The following is a 22,039-nucleotide window of genomic DNA, read 5'->3' on the forward strand; positions in this document are numbered from 1 at the left end:
AACTCTAGGTTTTCAGATGGACAATTCTCTTATGTTATAATTTTTTGCGCTACTTTTATTCAGTTTTAAAGTATACTTTCCCTTTTTAATTTAAATTTAATGTTTTCAATGAAAAAATAGCTATTTTTTTTAAGAAAGGTGAGAATAAATAAGCATCAAGTATAATTCGATCGTTTATTGATGACGATCATTGTATTTACATTGCGACAGATATTCGTACATCACAGGCTCCTTAATGTCGTTTCTAAATTTTAAAAGATTTATTTAACAATATGCGGAATTGTACAGACAGAACTAACAACTGTCGCATGTGCAATTACCATTATCACCTTCCTGATTTGTGGGCAGTATTAACAGTATTTACGGGAGAGTGAGTAAAATTATTTTTTTATACATAAAAAATCAAGTTAATTAAAAAAATACAGGAGCTGAGTTTTTTCTTTCGCAAAAACAGCGTTCTTTCAGGAAGGGAATTTTTAAAATTCGTCTAGTTTCTTCCTAGCTTCATCGACTGACAAAGCAATTAATTTTGATCGGGAGAAATTAAGCTAGACCTCTCTTCTTCTTCAATGATTCGGGCATCTCTGGTGGAGGTGGACGCGGCATGCGAAGCCATACCTTCACTGCGTCATAAATAAACCATTGAGCTGCTGTTAAGGTACCAATCATGATGATTCTGGGTCCAAGCCCCTTCCAAACGCCGCCAAATCCAAGCTTCTTCAAAACGTCTCCTGCTGTAGCGCCTTTCTCCTGGTTCAACTTGGAAACCACCTTTAAAGAACATTAACATTATTTTTTTATGACAATGACAATGAAAAGCTTTTGCTTTATTTTGCACTTTTTTTGTGTGTGCGTGACTTACAGTGTCAGCGGGATGCGAAACAACAGCACAGAAAACACCGGCGATGTATCCGGCAGTAAAGGTGACGATAAGTTGTTCGCCTTTAGTGCATTCCGCTCGTGGTTTAGGCACAACGTTACTGTAGAGAAGTTCTACTGTTCGTTCGAAGCAGCCAAACTTCATCATGGTGTACGGAATTTGACGGAGCCACAATGGAACGAGACCTTTGTAGAAGCTACTCAAACCTTCCTCAGACATCATTTTCGGGAACGCTTCACGCAAATTGTTGGCATAGCCAGGCATTGTTTGAATTCTCACCTAAGCGAGAAAAACATTAATCCAATCTTAAAAATGATCAAGTAGAAATGAGTGAAGATGAATTTTCGAAAAATCTACCTTGGCAGCTTCGAAAGGTGCGAGACCAATGTCGGCGAAAAACTCTGCCGATGCAGATGAAACTAAATATAATGTTGTTCGATAATCGTATGCTAATTCTTCTCCAGCGATTTCTGAATAATACACTTTGAAAACTTCATAGAGACCAAATTTAAACAATCCTTGAACGGAGTAACCAAAGAAGGTAGGGGCCCAACCTCTGCCCAATCCTCGAACTCCATCTTCGGCTAACGTTACCTGAAAAATATACAGTATATTCACTGTGAATGCACAGGAAATTACGGAATTTATCTGTAGGAATATGCAAACCTACTTTGAAACCATTGAAGACAGATTTATATTTTGCTGGGTCAACTTGGATTCGGCATTTGACTAAATCCAGGGGAGTAATCATGGTGTGCGTTATGCCGCAAGACAAAATTCCACCAAGACCACATAACGCAAAATAATGATTCGAACCGAATTCGCAACTATCTGTAAGGAAAAGAACATTTTTACTTATTTACAGCAATTGACTTTGCTTCCTCTATGTGAATTACAAAATGTTATTGTTTTCTTTCATGAACATAAATAAATTTAGTGTCATTCAAGTTTTGTTGACGATCGACGGTTTGACCATGTACTTTATTTCATTTTGGCGCAAGTTCAAGATTCGTTAAAGAACATGACATGACCTTGGTCTCGATTAACAATTGCGTCACGCAAAAATTCTATCTCTAGTTCCTTCACCTTCACCTTCAACTAATCTATTTTTACTGCAGAAAAATGTCTTCCGTGACCTTAGACTTTGATTAAGGGTTCAAGGTATTCAACCTTGACATTAAATTTACTTTAAATTTAAGTTTCAGTAATTGAAACCACAGAATTAGCCGAATTAGCGAAATTTTGAAAAGAGGAAATCACGTAAAAATCTTTTATTCAAGATGGCAGCCATTATGCAACTATTGTCACATTGTTACTCCACTGACCCAATATTTCGACAATTTTATTAACAGCAAAAAACACAAATTATAAATTTTGATCAAATTTGCACAAGGCGGCATACAAAATATTTCAATTATTAGAAAATTCTAAGAAAGTAAATAAGTAAATCGTTAATTGTAAGATAGAAGTAAGCATCAATATTATTTCCGGTTTTGAGTTCTAATATTTCAAATTATATAATTATAGCAGATAAAAGAAGCCTTATATAGTTTGACCTTGAAAATTATCAAATTATTCACATTATTAAAATTATTTGAGTGAAATAGATAGAGGCACACTTAGAAAATTAGGAACCCTAATCTGCAAACATGAAAAAAGTAACAAAGTAAATAGAATCTTTTTGTAATTTAATTAACAATAAACTTACCAGCAGGTTCAGCGTTGGCTGCAGCAATTACTCGATTTTGAACTAATCCTTGGCAATCCTCGTTTGATCCTTGAGCCCTTAGGCCTGCCATGGACGTGCTGAAGGGTGTCATTTTTGAAGATTCAAATAATGATGGAGACATTTTGACTTCCACTTTCCCACCTGGCTGTTATTGAGTGACTGTCGCTGTCAATCTATCGGGTTTTAATACTAACTTTTAATTAACTTAATTGGTAAAATTTATTGCTTGAGTGTCCAAATGACACTGCTTCGTTCTACGTGTACAGCCCGTGGGAAAAGGGTAGAAGAGAAAACCACAGAGTATGTAAAAATCTATAGAGTGACAGACTTGCTCGGTAGATAAGCCAAGTCGCATTTATATGTAAATCACGTATATCAACGTAACTGTAATAACACCACTATGTGCACGACCCTGTTACAACTACGAGAGTAAAAACACAACTTTTGCAAACAAATTTTATTTATCCTTTCATTTAGATTTATACGTAAAGAATAGATTCTCATATTTTATCAATTCTACACAACAATAGACTTTTTACAATATTTTATAATTCATTTGTTTCGTGAGAAACTGTTTTTTAAACATTTCTGAACTTATTTGAACTGTATTGTACAATTCTCACTTCCTGGACGCTGAGAACGGCAACGACGACAACCACGGCAACCAACGGCAACAGCGCCGCACCGCAAGGGAGAATGAAATATTGTCATTCAGTCATTTCCGGATTAACCACAGCAGAGAGAACAAGTCTTTTCTGTTGAACCGGCTTTATTTTCTACAGGATTGGAAAATCCATGTACATCCAAACAATTGTCGACCATGCTTTCCTGAAAGAAGGTAAATATTTTCTCTCTCAATATTTCCGAACGCGTTTTGTCAAAAGTTTTTCAATTACTTTTCGAAAATGGCTTCAAGAAAAAATTGTAATTTTCCACTTCTACTTATCTCTTGACACGTCATTCAATTGAATAATAACGGAGTAATAATTATATTTAGTTTCTGAAAACTGAGTTATTTTAATTACCTTTTTATTTTTCAAGTTCTGATTAACAATTCGTGAATTTTGTCTTTGATTTAACGACATCTATAAAGCGAGTTCGGCGCGGCGTCAAGCAATGTGAAATAAAGTAGTTCAAGTCAACGTAACTCCAACTTTTTCTGATTCCAGCATGATCAGCCAAGAAGGCGTGAGAAGTTGAAATAAATACTTTGCTGAAAAGCGTTCTGCAAACATGTATCTTTACAATTTGACGCTCCAACGTGCCACTGGCATTACACACGCCGTCCATGGCAATTTCTCCGGCAGTAAAATGCAGGAAATTCTTGTTTCGCGAGGGAAATCCCTCGAATTGTTGCGGCCGGATCCGAACACAGGAAAAGTGCACACCCTACTAACTGTCGAAGTTTTTGGTATTATAAGGTCATTGATGGCTTTTAGGCTGACAGGCGGAACCAAAGATTACATTGTCGTTGGCACCGATTCAGGACGAATTGTTATCCTCGAGTATAATCCTGTGAAAAATTCGTTTACAAAAGTACATCAGGAGACATTTGGAAAAAGTGGCTGTCGAAGAATTGTTCCCGGTCAATATTTAGCCATTGATCCAAAAGGACGTGCTGTTATGATTGGTAAGTGGTATCAAAATGAAGTGCAAGCATATGCCAGTCACTGCTCTGTAGTGTTGAATGATTAAATTATCATGTCCGTGTTTCAACTGATATATATATATATATATATATATATTTTTTTTTTTTTGATTATTACTTTGATAATGATTACCCTTGAAATTTGATTCCAATAAATTGTACAGAAAGAGCAGAAATAAATACGGAATAACTGATTTTTTAGGTGCAATTGAGAAGCAGAAATTGGTGTATATTTTGAACAGAGATCCTGAAGCACGACTGACAATTTCCTCCCCATTGGAGGCACACAAAAGTAACACTTTGGTTTATCACACCGTTGGTGTTGATGTTGGTTTCGAAAATCCCATGTTCGCTTGCCTGGAAATCGATTACGAGGTAAGTTTTTAAAATTTACTTGGTTTCAAGATTTTCATTTTTGGGTGTTTAATGATTAAACTATCATGTCCGTGTTTCAACTGAATCACTGATTATAAACTCTTGATAATGATGATTAGAAATGATAAAAAACTGCCTCTCATTTACAAGACTATATTTATTAAAAGTGATGGTTTTATTTTCAGGAAGCTGATAGTGATCCAACTGGTGATGCAGCCGTGAGAACGCAACAAACATTAACTTTATATGAACTCGATTTAGGCTTGAATCATGTTGTTCGAAAGTATTCTGAACCTCTCGAGGAACATGCCAATTTCCTCGTCTCTGTACCTGGTGGGAATGATGGCCCTAGTGGAGTACTTATTTGTTCGGAAAATTATTTAACATATAAAAATCTTGGCGATCAACACGATATTCGTTGTCCAATTCCAAGGCGACGAAATGATTTGGACGATCCTGAGAGGGGAATGATCTTCGTCTGTTCGGCAACGCATAAAACAAAAAGCATGTTTTTCTTTTTGGCACAAACTGAGCAGGGGGATATTTTCAAAATTACTTTAGAGACTGACGAGGATATGGTTACTGAAATAAAACTCAAATATTTTGATACCGTTCCTGTTGCTTCCAGTATGTGTGTACTTAAAACTGGTTTCTTATTTGTCGCTTCTGAATTTGGCAATCAGTAAGTACTTTTATGTTTGATAATTGCAATTTTTTTTAATTGTAAAAATATTTCACTATTGAAATATTTGTTTTTAGTTACTTGTATCAAATTGCGCATCTTGGCGACGACGATGATGAGCCAGAATTCAGTTCCGCAATGCCTTTGGAAGAGGGAGACACGTTTTTCTTTGCACCAAGACCTTTGAGAAATTTGGTACTTGTCGACGAAATGGATAGTTTGTCGCCTATTATGGCCTGTCAGGTAATTTATTAAAAAAGTCAAGGTTCATTTTATAGAAATCGAGGCATTATCAAGTAGAGGATTGACTTATTCAATGGTCAATTCTCTGTGAAATGATGCAAGATCAAATGCTCTTTGTCGCCTTCGTCTTGTTTTTGCACGCCGAAGTGAATCAAAGATCTACAAGTTTATGAATTTAAAAAATAATGGAATAAAATAAATTGCTTTTCCAATTAGGTGGCTGATCTTGCGAACGAAGATACTCCTCAATTGTACATAGCTTGTGGAAGGGGTCCACGATCAACACTAAGAGTTTTACGACATGGGCTCGAAGTGTCTGAGATGGCTGTCAGTGAACTTCCCGGAAATCCTAATGCTGTTTGGACAGTGAAGCGACGTATAGACGGTTAGTTAATTTCATATTTTGAGTACCAGGGTATAAATAATTCAAATAGGTTTTCACTCAGGCCGTAGAGCAATTTTTTCAAGTATTTCTCAATTTTTAAACAAGAAATAAGTAGATTTTTTAATTAACTATAATTTTTAGTTTACATTTTTTTTTATTTTATCAAGCGTAGAAAAATTAATATCTTTCTGAAAAAAGATATTAATAAACCTGGTGGATTGATACACTCTTATCAAACACCAGTTCTCTCTTTCAGGATGTCTGCAGGCTTTTGGTTGACCAAGACAATGATGATTGACTGAAAGGTAAGAAGAAATTCAAAATTGTCCCGCACAATGAAGGGATAATTTTTTACCAGATTTGAAGAATCAAGGAATTAAGATCAGCAAACTTTATCCTTTTTTCATTCAAGATTTTTTCATTTTTTTGCAATTATTTCTTTTTTTTAAATGTAATTTTTTAAAATGAAATAACGTTAAGTGTTAGGCCCTTAAAATTTCAGTTGGAGATTGAGGCATTTTTTTATTCATTGTATAATCTAGACAAGGCGTTTGATTTCGGTTTCAGAGGAATATGATGCATACATCATTGTGTCGTTCGTAAATGCAACTTTGGTACTTAGTATTGGAGAGACTGTCGAAGAAGTAACAGATTCTGGTTTTCTGGGCACAACACCAACATTAAGTTGTTTTGCTTTAGGAGAAGATGCTCTAGTGCAGGTAAGAAAATTGATGAAAAGAAATTGTTTTTTCTCCTCTCAAGCACTTGGTATCTCCGGCACCTGGTTCACCACGTGACGGTCGCAATAAAGTGCAAGAATAATGTTTGGCTTTTGCATCGTTGGAACACTTATGATTTTAATCTCAAAGTATTCCTGGTTTCTCGGCCTCGACAATATTTTAAAAATTTAATTAATTAGAAATCAGACTTGATATTGGTTAAGTAGCTCATTTATTATTTTAGGTTTATCCCGATGGTATTCGTCACATACGCTCAGATAAGCGTGTCGATGAATGGAAAGCTCCGGGAAAGAAGACAATAGTTAAATGTGCAGTTAATCAACGACAAGTTGTAATTGCTCTCACTGGAGGTGAATTGGTTTATTTCGAATTGAACGCTGTGAGTTAATTTGTACAACTAATTTTATTTCAATATGTACGCATAAATTGGAATAGGATATATTAAGAGAAAATGTTATTTTTAATCTTGTGTGATAAAACATCATTTTTATTGCACAATTTTAAAAAGTACAGGGTGACCACATGTCAGGGAAGTGTCAGGACTTTTTTCGACTTATTTTCAAAAATTACGACTTTTTCGACTTTTCTTCCAAACATTGCAACAAAATACCCCATTTTTTAGTAAAAAAAGTTCAACTTATTTTGATTTTTACATATAATGCGAAAAATAACTAATCAAATCTTTCAAAAGTTGTTCTTGAATCACTTTTTAACATAATTAAATTTTTCAAATATATCTATAATAAAAATCTTGAAATAGTTGAAATTTTGTAAAAATTTAATTTTTTTTTAATTTTTTAATTAAAATTCATCAAAAAATTAATTACTCTTTTTAAATTATACAAAAATTCTTTTAAGAAATTCAATCATTTTCGAAAAACTACATTAAAATATTTTAAAAACTAATTCTTAGAATTGTTTTATTATAATTTTTTAAGATTAAATTATCTGTAAATAAAAGTTTATGAAAATTTACTTTTTGGACTTATATTAAAATTTTTGAGAAATCATGGTCCTGTTTATAATTAAAATTCTTCAAAAATTTTATCATTTTTATTTATATTTTTCAAAAATTCAATTATGAATTAATTTTTCAAAATTGGAAAACTATTATCTGTAAAAAATTATTTAAAAATATTTGTAAAAAATTAATTGTAAGAATTTCTTTATAATTTTTTGAATATATTATACCTTATTAACTTCAGAAAAACCTATGAAGATTATAATTATAATAATTAATTGATTCAGAGATGAAGTTTAGTTGAAAATTGTAGATAATAATTGAATTCAGGAAGGGTTATAATTGTAATTATTTGTAGAAATTATTAAAATTCATCAATTTTACTCATTTTCTGTAAACATTCATATTTTCCTGTAAAAAGAATTTTGTCAGGGAAATTGATAAACTGAAACTTGTGACCACCCTGTAAGTACTTTCAATAAAAAAAATAGTACACTTTTTTTGCTGAATGAGAAATTTGATTTAAACGAGTATTCCGCACAATGTTCTCTTTGCGAGTTTATTTTATTCACAGAGATGTAAAATGTGCGGAGAATACATTGCTCCTATTGTAGTTTCCTAATTGTTCGTAATCTGGAAATAAGCATGAAAAACAGCAAACATGTTTTTAAAATATTAAAATATAAATTTGAATTGAAATGTTAAATGGCATTTCTTTGATCGCAGACTGGTCAATTGAACGAGTACACGGAAAGGAAGAAAATGCCCTCCGAGGTAATGTGCATGGGATTGGGTAATGTGCCATATGGTGAACAACGATTTCCATATCTCGCGGTTGGTCTTCAAGATAACACAGTGAGAATAATGTCCCTCGACTCGAAAGACTGTCTCTCGCCGCGGAGCATGCAGGCACTGCCAGCGGCTGCCGAAAGTCTGTGTATCGTTGAAATGGGTTTGAAGGACGCCGACGGTTCGGACGATGCTCGACCAAAGCAATCGAGCTTCTACCTGAACATTGGTCTGCAAAATGGAGTGTTGTTGAGAACCGTGTTGGACCCAATATCCGGTGATTTGGCAGATACACGCACGAGATATTTAGGTTCGCGCGCAGTAAAACTCTTTAGAATTCGAATGCAGGGCAATGAAGCCGTACTAGCAATGAGTAGCCGTTCGTGGTTGAGTTACTATTACCAAAATCGTTTCCATTTGACGCCACTGTCTTATGAAAGTCTGGAATTTGCCTCCGGCTTTAGCTCTGAACAATGTCCTGAGGGTATTGTCGCCATTTCAACCAATACCTTGAGAATTTTAGCACTCGAAAAACTCGGTGCCGTATTTAATCAAGTGAGTTTTCCGTTGGAATATACGCCGAGGAAATTTACAATTCATAATGATTCGGCACATTTATTGGTACTTGAGACGGAGCATAATGCTTACACTGAGGAGACAAAGCATCAGCGACGATTGCAAATGGCTGAAGAGATGCAGGAAGCAGCAGGCGCTGAAGAAGCTGCAGTTGCACGGGAATTAGCCGAAGCGTTTCTCACCGAGGAATCGAATGAAGCCGTTTTTGGAGCGCCAAGAGCTGGACCTGGACTGTGGGCTTCTTCGATTCGAATTATTAAACCAACAACTGGGAAGACTCTGGAAAAATACGAACTGAAACAGAATTTAGCAGCTTTAAGGTAATTTTCCCACAAGAGAATTTTTTGAATTTATTGAATTTATTGAAAGAAGTAACTAAATTTGTGTTTCTTAATGTTTTTGTTTTTTTTTTAATTTTCCAGTTTAGCAATGGTGAAATTCGCAAATCAAGGAAATCAACAATTTTTGATTGTCGGCGTGGCCAAAGATTATCAGCTCAATCCTAGAATTAGTAACGGTGGTTATCTCTATACATACAAGTAGGTTTAAGATTTTTTAGAGACTTTTAAAGACTTTTAAAGACTCTTGTCTAATATTGTAAATCTAATGATGACAATATCACACTATCTGATTATTGATGATATCCCTGCAGTTCTGACCACATTTATTTGAATATTAGAAAAGCGTACAAGAAATAAGTTTTCAGAGTGTAAAAATAACATGTCTTTTCCGTTCTTACAGGATAACGGAAAATTGTATGAAATTAGAATTGTTGCATGAGACAGTTGTCGATGAGATTCCACTCGCTATTTGCCCCTATCAAGGCCGTGTTTTGGTTGGCGTTGGCAGGATGCTTCGATTATATGACATGGGAAAGAAGAAGTTATTACGAAAATGTGAAAATAAACACATCCCCAATGCAATTGTCAGTATCAACGCCGTTGGCCATCGCATTTACGTGAGCGACGTTCAGGAATCTGTTTACGCTGTAAGATACAAGCGGCAAGAGAATCAACTGATTGTGTTTGCCGATGACACTCACCCTCGATGGATCACAACGACTTGCGTTTTAGATTACGACACAGTTGCTACTGCTGATAAATTTGGAAACATTGCTGTGGTGAGTTACTTTTGAATTGAAAATCATTTGAAAATCATTTGAAAATAACTAATTCAATAAATGTTTTAATAATAGATAAGATTGGCAACGGGAGTAAATGACGACGTGGATGAAGATCCGACCGGAAATAAAGCATTATGGGATCGAGGGCTATTGAATGGAGCGAGTCAAAAGGCAGAAACAGTTGCTTGCTTTCACATCGGCGAAACAGTGATGTGCTTGCAAAAGGCAACTCTCATACCTGGCGGTTCAGAGAGTTTAGTTTACACAACTCTAAGTGGGACTGTAGGCGTTCTTGTGCCATTCACAAGCAATGAGGATCACGATTTCTTCCAGAGCTTAGAGATGCACATGCGCTCCGAACATCCACCACTTTGCGGTCGTGATCATCTCTCCTTCAGATCGTACTATTATCCCGTGAAAAATGTCATTGATGGTGATTTATGCGAGCAATTCAACTCAATTGAGCCTACAATTCAAAAAAGTATTGCCGGCGATTTAGACAAAACATCGTCTGAAGTGTCCAAGAGATTGGAAGATATTCGAACGCGTTACGCCTTCTAAAGTTATAAAGACTTTTGTTTATGATCTCTACAGTATTTTTTACTTTTCATTTTTAATACTAGGAGAATTCTGTTTGGATTAGAAACTGATAAGGTAAACAAAAACTATTTATGTATTTGCAAGTTCAAAAAAACTTTTTTTGAAGTTAATTTTTGTTTTTTAAATTACGATTAGATTATAATTTGTTTTCGTTAAAGTGTTGAACGAAATAGACAAATACAAGGTTCAAAATTAATGTATTGAATTGTTAAGAATTTTTTATCCTTTTTGTCAATATTAAGATGAGATTTTTAATGTCATAGATATTTTTAATTAAAGATGAATTGTGTGATTTAAAGGGATAAAAAGTTTTTCTCTGTGAGAGATGAAATAGTTGACGACCATTTTATAAAGTCAGTTTTAAACTTTTGTGTGCTTTCATTATAAAAGAAAAAACAACTAGGATAATAAAACTTGAATAGCTTTAATAGTAATAAAATTTCGTATTCATATTTTAACTCGAAATTACCTGTTCTTGAATTTAAAAATAAAGTTACATTTTATTTTGGAGAAAAAATCTGGTAAACTTTACGAATTTCGCAATTTTTCAAATACGTATTATCGATATTTTTCTAACTTTATACGATAGTTTTAAAAGTTAGAAAGAAACTTTCGATTGAAAAATTTGCAACTTTATTCAATCAACTAAACTTTTATGAATGGAATTTAAATTTCTCCCTTTTTTTCTTTATACAGCTTCAGTATCAGTTTTGTTAGAAAAAAAAACATTCGCGCTTCTAGTGAAAGTTTTTCGAACCTTTGTAAAAAAGTATTTGGTCCAATAATGAATTTTTAGTGTATTTTATCTACTATATATATTTATAGGATTTCAAACTGAGATTTGCTAAAATCTTTGTTTTTCGGAGATAGTCATAAATATCCCTATTATTATGAGAACATTTTTTTATATTTACTAAAGTATAAACTTTCTTATCTTATTTTATTTTGAATATTTTGCTTTTTACATTAAATTTTTCTTTATTATTTTTTAATATTCAAAATAAATGGAGACTTAAAAGGTTTCGTTTTCTAAATTCCTAACTTGAATTATTATTTTAAACTTTTTCAGTAACAATTTATTTTACCATCAATTTTGATAATTATAAACTAGCAAAAAAAAAAAAAAACTAAACAAAACAAACTAAACACACTAGCAAATTTTACGCGCGCCAGCACTTGACACGCGGTGTTCCATTTCTTATTATTATGCAAATTAAAAAATATTTCATTTTCAAATATTAATTTCAAGTTTTAAATAATTCAGATTTAAAATTTAATTATTAATTAATTATTATCCTATTATTTACTGTTTTCAAAAACTTTAATAAAATTCTTCGCAGGAAAAAATGAAAAAATTATTTATGAGAATTGAATTATTTTCTTGAAAGAATTTATATATATTTGAAAATATTGTAATAACATTTCTCGAAAATATTCAATTATTTAAAATGATATTAATAGGGAGTTTGCACCAAAAAAATTTTTTATATATTAGCGTTGAAAGATTTTTTTTTTTTAAGTTTACACATGAAAAGATTAAATTGAAATTGTAAAATTTTTGAAAATATCCATGCTGAAAGAAAACGATTTTTATTGGTTACTGAAACCTGACGTCACAAGTGCCTATTCTTGCGTCTTCTGCTGCATGATCCATGCATAATCTTTGTTTACACTGTAAAAAAAGCCATGGTGATTTTACTATGTCCGACGTTGGAAATATGTAAGTTACACCACGTCTTATATGGTAACTTTACTATATAATCAATGGTAATATAAAGGTTATGTTATATTACCATTGATTACAAAGTAAAGTTACCATATAAGACGTGGTGTAACTTATTTCCAACGTCGGACATAGTAAAATCACCATGGCTTTTTTTACAGTCAGGGTTGCCACAGGTCAGTGAAGTCAGGGAAAAGTCAGGGATTTTTGTTAAAAGTACTGGAAAAAATAGAATTTTTAAAATTCATGAGAAAATTCTGAATTTTTATGCTTTTTTTTGTTTGCCTCTTAAACTATGAAATTACCACAAATTTTAATACAAAACCTTCAATTTTTTCTATTTCTGGCAATAATTTCATTTTAAATAACTTAATTCTTGGAGATCTATCATAAAATTATTATTTATAAATTATTTAATGAATCATTTTTACAATTTTCATAAATACTAGATTAATAGACGAATTTTAGTTAAAAATACAAAAAAAATTTGAATTTTGGAAAAGTTACAAATGATTTCAGAAATTCAATTATTTTCAAAAGTTATAAAAATTCTTCACAAAATTTCAATTATGTTAAAAAATTTTTTAAACATTCTGGTCAAAATTTCAATTATCTTTATAAATAATAAAATTATCCTAAAAATTTAAATATTTTTAAAAATTTTAATAAAATTCTTGGCAAAATTTCACAGGAATTCAATCATTTACAGAATTTTCATAAAATTCTTCGAAATAATTCAATTATTTTTATAGGTAATAAAATTTTTATAGAAATTCAATTATTTAAAAATTAACTATAATAATCGTCGTATTCTGTCCAGTCTGTCCACACTTGAAGTTAGACTATTGTGCATGCTTTTGTTTTTTTGATATATTCTGATAGATAATATACGTCATTATTTTTTCACTAATTTTTTAATTTAATAATATTATTTTTCTTTCTCAAATAATTCAAAAATATTTTTATTAATTTAAAAAAATTATTAATGTTATTATATTATTCATTATTTCCTTTGTTTCTAAAAAATAAATCTTGCAAAATATTTTCTTTTTTTTATATGAAAAACTTAATTACTTGACAAAATTTTGACTTCTTCCCTAACCCTAAAGAAAATTCTGATACACTCTAAAAATGATTAGACTGTTACGTCAAAAATAACGAGAAACCTTTTTAAATATACCTAACGTTCCTCGTTTTAAATTGGTTTCATAAATGAATCCAATTTGGGATGAGGATAAGTCAATGAGCCTACTAAATGTGAGAGAATAATTTATTTAAAAACCAACAAGAAAGAAAAGAGTTGACAAAATTACAATGAGTACAAAAATTATGAATCTTACTTAAAGAATAACGATTACTGGTGGTGTGATGATAATCTGTTGTCCGATCTCAATGGTGATGAGCGGTAGACGAAAAGGGGCCTTTTGTTTGTTGTCCTCAGTGGTTGGGTATTAGACCTCTTGTTTACACTAATGAGATAGTGTATTGTATTGTTAAAATATCTGGTTCCTCCCAGACGGTTGTCGCCTCTTGAGCAAATTTCGATAGTTCGAAATTTGGAATGTGTTGTTTCAATATTAGGTATTCGTTGATGGATGAGATTATTTCCAATTTAATATTTTTGGAAATTGTTTAAAATTTATATTTTGCAAATTGGTATAATTGCAAACGTTTGAATTAAAGTTCACTTCAAATTTAACACTTGGGGATATAATGTTCAGTTTCGAACAATGGACTTTGAAAAGAATATTTGGAGATATACTGTTCACTTTGAAAGATATACTTGATTTCGCTTTTAAATTATATGATGTTCTGATGTTGACTGAGCGATGTGTACTGGTTGATTCCCAAAAAATTACTCTCTGTCTCTTGTACTGAACGATGTGTTCAGGTTGATTTCTAAATAGTTACTCTCTGGTCTCTTGTTCTGAACGATGTGTTCAGGTTGATTTCTAAATAGTTACTCTCTGTCTCTTGTACTGAACGATGTGTTCAGGTTGATTTCTAAATAGTTACTCTCTGTCTCTTGTACTGAACGATGTGTTCAGGTTGATTTCTAAATAGTTACTCTCTGCTCTGAATGGAAAGGGTTCCCCTTTTTATATCGAATCTTCTTCATTAATTTGATGCTAATTGAGTCTTTGGGTCTGTTGTGGTGTGGCAGAGCCATTGGCTTTGGGAAACGTGGCATGCCTTCTCACTCGACGTTTGTTGCGTTTCCGTACTTTGTTGTTTTCTATCCTCCCACGTGTTGAAGGCTGTCTTTGGGTCTGTTGCAGTGTGGCAGAGCCATTGCCTTTGGGTCTGTTGCAGTGTGGCATAGCCATTTGCCTTTGGGAACGTGGCATGCCTTCTTACTCGACATTTGTTGCGTTTCCGTACTTTGCTGTTTTCTATCCTCCTACGTGTTGAAGGTTGTCTTTGATTATTCACCTTCTTCCACATAGCAGGTTATCTAATCGATGCACGATCGTTATTCTTTTTACATGGTTCAAAATATTACTCATCTTTCTTGAATTCATTATACTTGCAAATTGTTTAGATACAAATGAGATATATAAAATATGCTAATTATAATGCAATGGTATGAAATACATAGAATAATAATATAACATATAAGAAAAATACAATATAAAAAATAGGAAATACATTCATAAGTATCGAAGTTAAATTAGGTATATTAACAAGAAGTTACGGACGTAACAAGACACTCAAAAAATGTTCTATTACATTTATTTACCAATTTCTGAAATTATTTAAAAAACACATCAATAACTTCTTTTCTAAATAAATTTTAATCATTATTATTTTCTCACAGGAATAAATTATTTTTAATAATTTTTGAAAAAAGTTCTTTGAGAATTTTAAAATCCATTTGTTTACAAATCAATTTTACGAAATTTAAATTATTCAGAAATTCTTCAATTAAATACGAATTAAAAAATAAACACTTCAAATAATTTCAGGATAAAATTCAATTAAACTTTTTTAATATAATTAATTCTACAGAATTGTTAGTTATAAGTATGAAAAATGCAAATTTTTAAAGAATTTGATTTGAAACCATTTTAAAATTTAATTATTTCTTAAAATTCATGCTATAATGCTTTTAATAATCAATTATTATGTAAAACTTCAACTGAAATTCATTTTGAAATAAATTTTTATTAGATAATTCAATAATTTAAATGCAAAAATAAATAATTTATTTAATATTTAAAATTTCTTAAAATTAAAGTCTCATAAAGAATTTTATCAAAACATTTTTAAATCATTGATTTCTTTTAACGATTTTTCATAAAATTTTTAAGAACAATTACATTTTTCGATGACTTTGATTAAAATTGTATTAAAAATAATTTAAACTCTGCCATGAGTTTTATTTATGAAAATAATTGTATTCCTAAAAGAAATTTTATTATTTGGGTGATTCTACAAACGAAGGAGGAAAATCAAGAAAATTTGGACACAACATTTTTTTCTCATTTAAGGTCTGAAAAGTATTTTAACTTCAAGTTAATGGTACTAATAAAGACATCCATAAGTGGCCAGACAAAATATTAAATTTTACAAAAGTTATGGTTATTTATAAACAATTTATCCAGAGAATTAAAATCGTGTCAAGAAAATTCACATTAACATAAAAATTAATGAATGGAATTTTATAAAATTGGTTACTCGGGGGTTTACGGGGTTGCTGATTAAGAATCCAATGTCAGTTTTTCAAAATTCAAAATGTCGGATCCAATATGGCGGACGACTTTTGAAAAAACTGATCGTATTCGTCTAAAAATCGTTACCCGGGGGATTTTGAGGTCGCGAATCTAATTAAATGAATTTTAAAAAAATTGTTCGATTTTTATTAAATTTGATTTTGTACAATATATTTAAACGTTAAATAAGTTATTAACCTAGAGGAAAAGTTAGAACTAACAATTTACAAGTTACCACCATTTTCGCAACTTTTGAATCAGATAGTTCAAGATTATTTAAAATACGGAATACTTGATGCATACTTTTTAATAATTTATTAATTTATTTTTATTTAATTTATTTAAGTAATTAATAATTAATAATAATAATAATAAATTGTAATTAATTAATTAATTATGATTATTAAAAATTATTTAAAATTTATTTATTTATTTTTATACATGTATGAACTATAAATATAGTAGTAGAACTAAAAACATAATTAAATTGTTTAAACAAATTGTAAAAACAATGGTTAATTTGAAAAAAGTTGACCTCGGATTGGTAATAAGCGAAACAGAAAATCACCGAGTAACGATTTTCAGACGAATATGTTAAGTTTCTCCAAAATCGTCGGCCATATTGGATCCGCCATTTTGAATTGAAAAATTTTAAAAACTGACATTAGGTTCTTAATCAGCAACCCCGAAAACCCCCAAGTAACGATTTTTACGAGGATCAATAAAAGTCATCGGTTTAATTAATTTTGGTTGTAATTTAATTAATAATTGTTTATAACAAATTACGGATGGTCTATTTGTTTCTATAAGCACAATTTCACAAATCATAGAATTGTAAAAGTAAGTTCAAGTGTCTAATAATAAAGAACTACTTTGATTTTAGTGGGCTAAACTTTATTCATATAAAAAAATACTTATTCCATTTGTTTATTTATGTCAACAAAGAATCGAACAATAGTTGAAAATTGTTAGTTTTACGCTATTTTTAGTGATATAGTACTCTCTAAATCTGAATATGTGAAAATTCACATATTTGTACGTTATAAGTCGTCTTCTCGATCAATAAGTGCATATACACTTATAATAAGTGAAATTTCACTCAGAATAAGTGAAAAATTCACTTATTTATAAGTGTATATGCACTTATTGATCGAGAGGACGACTTATAACGTACAATAAGTGAAATTTCACATATTCAGATTTAGAGAGTATACATCCTATCTGAAAAGTGCCAGACGAATGAGAACCAGACGAATGAGAATTTGGCATTTTTTGTTTAAAAAAATAGAAAAATAACATTAAATGAAAAAATCCTTCAGTACTATCTTATAGAGAATAATAATCTACAAAACATAAGTCTATAGAATAACCAAAAAATAAAATATTTTTTTAAAAAATGTATGACAGACGAATGAGAATTTGTCTGGTCACAACACAATCTTCGTCACAAATTGAGAAATCTTGGTTAATAGATTAGAAGATTCAATAAAACCCGATTGGTATCACATTTTTAGTTTAGTTTGATTAACAACTACAACGAACAGTCACTTCATCAGAATGTTGATTTTTAATAATTTTTACATTTTTTGCACTGCCAGACGAATGATAAAAAATTCAGGGGACAAACTTCGCGAAGATATTTTATAAATAAGATATAGAGAAACGTCATAATTATTTTCATATTAGTAATCTACAACTATTCAAAATTACTAATTCAGTATAAAATTTCCGCAAAACATTTGAAAAGTGATATTTATTCTCAATATGAACTGTCATTCTCCCAAAGGGACATGCCAGACTAATGAGAATTTAGCACTATAATGTGTATTTTTTGCAAAAAAATATTTTTTTTCATCGGTTTTTTTTCTGTGCCATAATAGAAACCATTAAGATTTACAATTTCCATTAAAAGTAAAATTATTCTTTCCAAAATTAATATACAAAACATGCTTCAGACATCAAAATTCCCTCTTTTGTAGAATCACCCATTTATAAAAATAATTAAATTATTGCGAAGAAATTTATAAAAATATTGTAAATAATAGATTTCTTATTAAATTTTTTAAAAATAATTGACATTTTGACGAGAATATTAAAAAATTCTTGAACATAATTGAATTTCTGCGAAAAATTTTATTACTTTTGAAAATAATTGCATTTATGCAATTAGTTATAAATTTTCAAAAATTCAATTTATTATTGGGAGGCTTAAAAATGAATTTTGTGCAAAAATTAATTTTGTGCAAAGTTAGCAAAGCATTCAAAATTTTTGCTCACAAATTTTTTTGTTATTTGTAAGAGGAATTTGTCGCAAATTACTGAAGTAACGTTTCAAAAAACTTTAACTAATTCATTTTTTCACCCCGAGTCAACAACCTGACTCGGGGTGATCGATAATTTCAACTCTATTATTTAATTAATTCATTTTTTGAAGGCACAAGTAAGGCACTTATATAATTTTATGCAAAGTTAGCAAAGCAGTGATAAATTTTGTAAATTCTAATTTTTAACGAAATTTATTTTTCTTACTAAACGAAAAAGTAGACATAATTTGATAATTTCTATTTTATAATCATAATTTTCGCACAAAATTTTGTTTTTTTTAAATATTTGAATTCATTTTTGTTATTACACATGTGTAATCCCGTTTTTATTGTTTATGGCTGCGTCTACAATAAAAAAAATAATGTGTAATTTGTAGTGTAATGTGTATTGTTTTTGGCATTGACAACTGTCAGGGGCAATTACACTATACATTACACAATTTTCTACACATTATTTTTTCTGTTGTAGACGCAGCCTATAGGCATTATTATTAATTATCTATTGATACTAAGAGAAACTACACGCGCTCTTTAGCGCGCGTTTGTTAAGCTGTTACATATACAATAATTTAAAAAGATAACATTTTTGTAATTTTTCATAAATTTTTCGAAGAATTTTTTATTGAAATTTTGTAAAGATAATTTTATTTCTTTTGAGTAATAATAATAATAAATTAAATACTTCATTTGGCGGGCGTGACAGTTGCTACTTATTTATATTACTTAATAAAACAATTTTAAATACAAATTTCATAAAATTCAATTATTTCTTTAATTTTTAAATAAAAAATTATTACAAAATAATTCATAAAAAAAAAATTTTCTCGACAGTTTTTAAATAATTAAATTATTTAAAAAAAATCAATTTTAAATCTGTAAAGTCTATTTATTGTTAAAAACAGGAAAAGTTTGAAATAAATAAAATCTTTTCAACGCTGAAGAATAACATTCAGAATTTTCTTATGAATTCTTGAAATTGAATATTATTCCAGCACCTTTGACAAAATTCTCTGCCTTTTTTCTGATTTTCCTGAATAAATTTAGAAAAATAGTGATTTTGTGTAGAATTCTTCTGAATAATGGAATTTTTTAATGTTATGTTAATGACATGAAAATAATATTATTTAATTTTGACTAGAAAACTATTAGAAACAAAATAACAAATAAGTAATTAATTGTAATTAAATGTAATTTATTTTTGATAATTAATAAGTCAAAAATACTGTAATAAACATATCTTCCATTATCGTCTCATTGGCAATCACGCTTTTCTATGAACAATAGTCAACCTTAAAATATAACATGTTTAACGGAATAAAAATTTAAGTCTTATTCTCATGTGACATGTAATGTAAAAATTACATTATTGTTATATGTATATGTTAAAAGTGAAATAAGAAACTTCACGCGCGCGTTATTTGTGCTAGTATTTTTATAAAATTCATCGCAAGAATTCAATTGTTTAAAAAAAATTTAACAAAGTTCTTTTCAAGAATTAAAATTCTTCACCGAAATTCAATTATTTTTTAAAGTTTTAATAATAATCGTTGAAAGAATTAAATTATTTTCAAAAATTAAAATAAAATTTTTATCAAAATTTCTAGTATTTTTGTAAATAATAAAATTCTTTTCCAAAATTCGATTATTTTAGAAAAATTTTAATAAAATTCTTGACAAAATTTCACAGGAACTCAATTATTTACAAAATTTTTAATAAATTTCTTCGAAATAATTCAATTATTTTCATAAGTAATAAAATTTTCACAGGAATTCAATTATTAAAAATACAAAATTTCATTAAGTTTTTCGAAAAATATCAAATTTTAGGTTTGCACTGTTTTATGTACCATTACAGTACAGAAAAAATTCGAGGAAAAGGTTATAAAGTTATACAAAAATGATTTTTCTAGTTGCATTTTGCATATGTTATTTTTTTTGAAAAAGGAATATTTTTGACTAAATTGAATTAATTTGTTGATTATTTATTATTTGATGGACAACATCTTTCTTGTACTTCAAATAAAAAAAATCAGTGCGTCAAAGCTGCAATGGAAACAAGCGATATAGTCGGTAGTTCGGCATATCGGGGATGATGGCGCGTCGATCGACACAAATACATAAATATTGTGTATACAGATACACAACTGTTTTAATGTGTTAGTGTCAAATTCAAAACATTACATGGTTTTAATAACCAAAAATTCAAAAAAATGTTTATTTAATAAACAATAAAGAGATTTTAACATAAATAGATTAAGTATGATAAAAATCAATATAAAAACATTTGCTGTGATTTATATAAGATAAAAATATTATAGTAGAAATGGAAATACAAAATAACTAACGTTTTAAATATTTTCTTACCGTTTGCGTACACATTTTATTCTTTACTGATATTTATTTATTAATTATAAACAATATTATAATTTTTTAAACTTAAGAATAAGTAAATTTTTTAAATTTAATTTATTTTCAGGTTACATGAAAAATTATAGTGAAAATTATAATGTACAATTAACCTTTCCCAAGCGAAATTGTATTTTGTATTTCCATTTCTACTATAATATTTTTATCATATATAAATCACACCAAATGTTTTTGTATTGATTTTTATCATACTTACTCTATTTTTGATAAAATCTCTTTATTATTTATTAAATAAACATTTTTTTTTTTGCATTTTTGGTTAATACAACAGTGGTGCCAGACGGCGGACGCAAACGGCCCCCACTCTCGCGGCAAACTTACTCCTTCCATATGTTCCATATGACCACACACACTATCATACGCCTGGCTTTTGCTATCGTCGGTGAGCCTCTTTTTCGTTTTTCTCTGATTTCTACAGAAATCCGGCGCGAAATTTGAAAATCATGCTTCTCTCAGAAGTATTGTTTCTAAGTTTATTATTAAAAACTCAATATTTACCATGCAATAAATTCATAATTTATTATTAATTACATAATTGAGTATTAAATTGTTCACATATTACTGAATATTTTTTTAGTAATTATAATGTTTTTCATTCTTAACTAATCTTTGTTGATTATTTTTAAAATTTATAATTAATTAAAACAATAAAAATATAATCTATCTAAATTTGAATAAGTTAAAAATATCTATTTTGATAGTAAAAATTCAGTCAATGCTTCAAATAGTAATATTTTACTAATGAAATAGTTAATGGTATATAATTAATTATTAGTTAAATTCACTTTTCAGGTTATGTAAAAATAACTGCTATTCTTGGTAACAAATTCAATTTAATTAATTAATTAATTTAATTGAATTTTGAATTTTCATTAATTTATTTACTAATAATTAGTTATTTTTGCTAATTTCTGAACCAAAAAGTCATAGTTACGATTTTACTAATAATACAGGTTATATAATTTGAGATAATAATATATTTTACAATTTAAACCAACATTTAACGAAATAAATTTGTATGTTTAGTTAATAGTTAGTAACATATATAATTGTTTATTGTATTGAAAATACACCCGAGGCGCGGCTCTCTCCGTTTTTGCAATAATTTTGCCGAAACTTTC

General features: G+C 29.5%; 2 protein-coding genes across 2 annotated transcripts; one reads left to right on the forward strand and one right to left on the reverse strand.

Moving 5' to 3' along the window:
• Positions 1-160: 160 nt before the first annotated feature.
• Positions 161-2,906, reverse strand: LOC122502432 (phosphate carrier protein, mitochondrial-like). Its single transcript, XM_043612482.1, has 5 exons — positions 2,589-2,906; positions 1,551-1,711; positions 1,238-1,474; positions 863-1,159; positions 161-771 (listed from the first exon to the last, which is right to left on the reverse strand). Exons 1-5 carry the CDS (start codon positions 2,728-2,730, stop codon positions 544-546), a joined length of 1,065 nt encoding a protein of 354 aa, XP_043468417.1. The 5' UTR covers positions 2,731-2,906; the 3' UTR covers positions 161-543.
• Positions 2,907-3,281: 375 nt separating this feature from the next.
• LOC122502431 (splicing factor 3B subunit 3) lies at positions 3,282-11,170 on the forward strand. Its single transcript, XM_043612481.1, has 12 exons — positions 3,282-3,447; positions 3,779-4,239; positions 4,460-4,632; positions 4,818-5,314; positions 5,392-5,557; positions 5,774-5,942; positions 6,510-6,661; positions 6,906-7,061; positions 8,370-9,328; positions 9,431-9,547; positions 9,750-10,128; positions 10,204-11,170. Exons 2-12 carry the CDS (start codon positions 3,843-3,845, stop codon positions 10,690-10,692), a joined length of 3,654 nt encoding a protein of 1,217 aa, XP_043468416.1. The 5' UTR covers positions 3,282-3,447; positions 3,779-3,842; the 3' UTR covers positions 10,693-11,170.
• Positions 11,171-22,039: the final 10,869 nt, after the last annotated feature.

This window comes from Leptopilina heterotoma, unplaced genomic scaffold (genome assembly GCF_015476425.1).
Source record: "Leptopilina heterotoma isolate Lh14 unplaced genomic scaffold, ASM1547642v1 Lhet_228, whole genome shotgun sequence".
Taxonomy (NCBI): domain Eukaryota; kingdom Metazoa; phylum Arthropoda; class Insecta; order Hymenoptera; family Figitidae; genus Leptopilina; species Leptopilina heterotoma.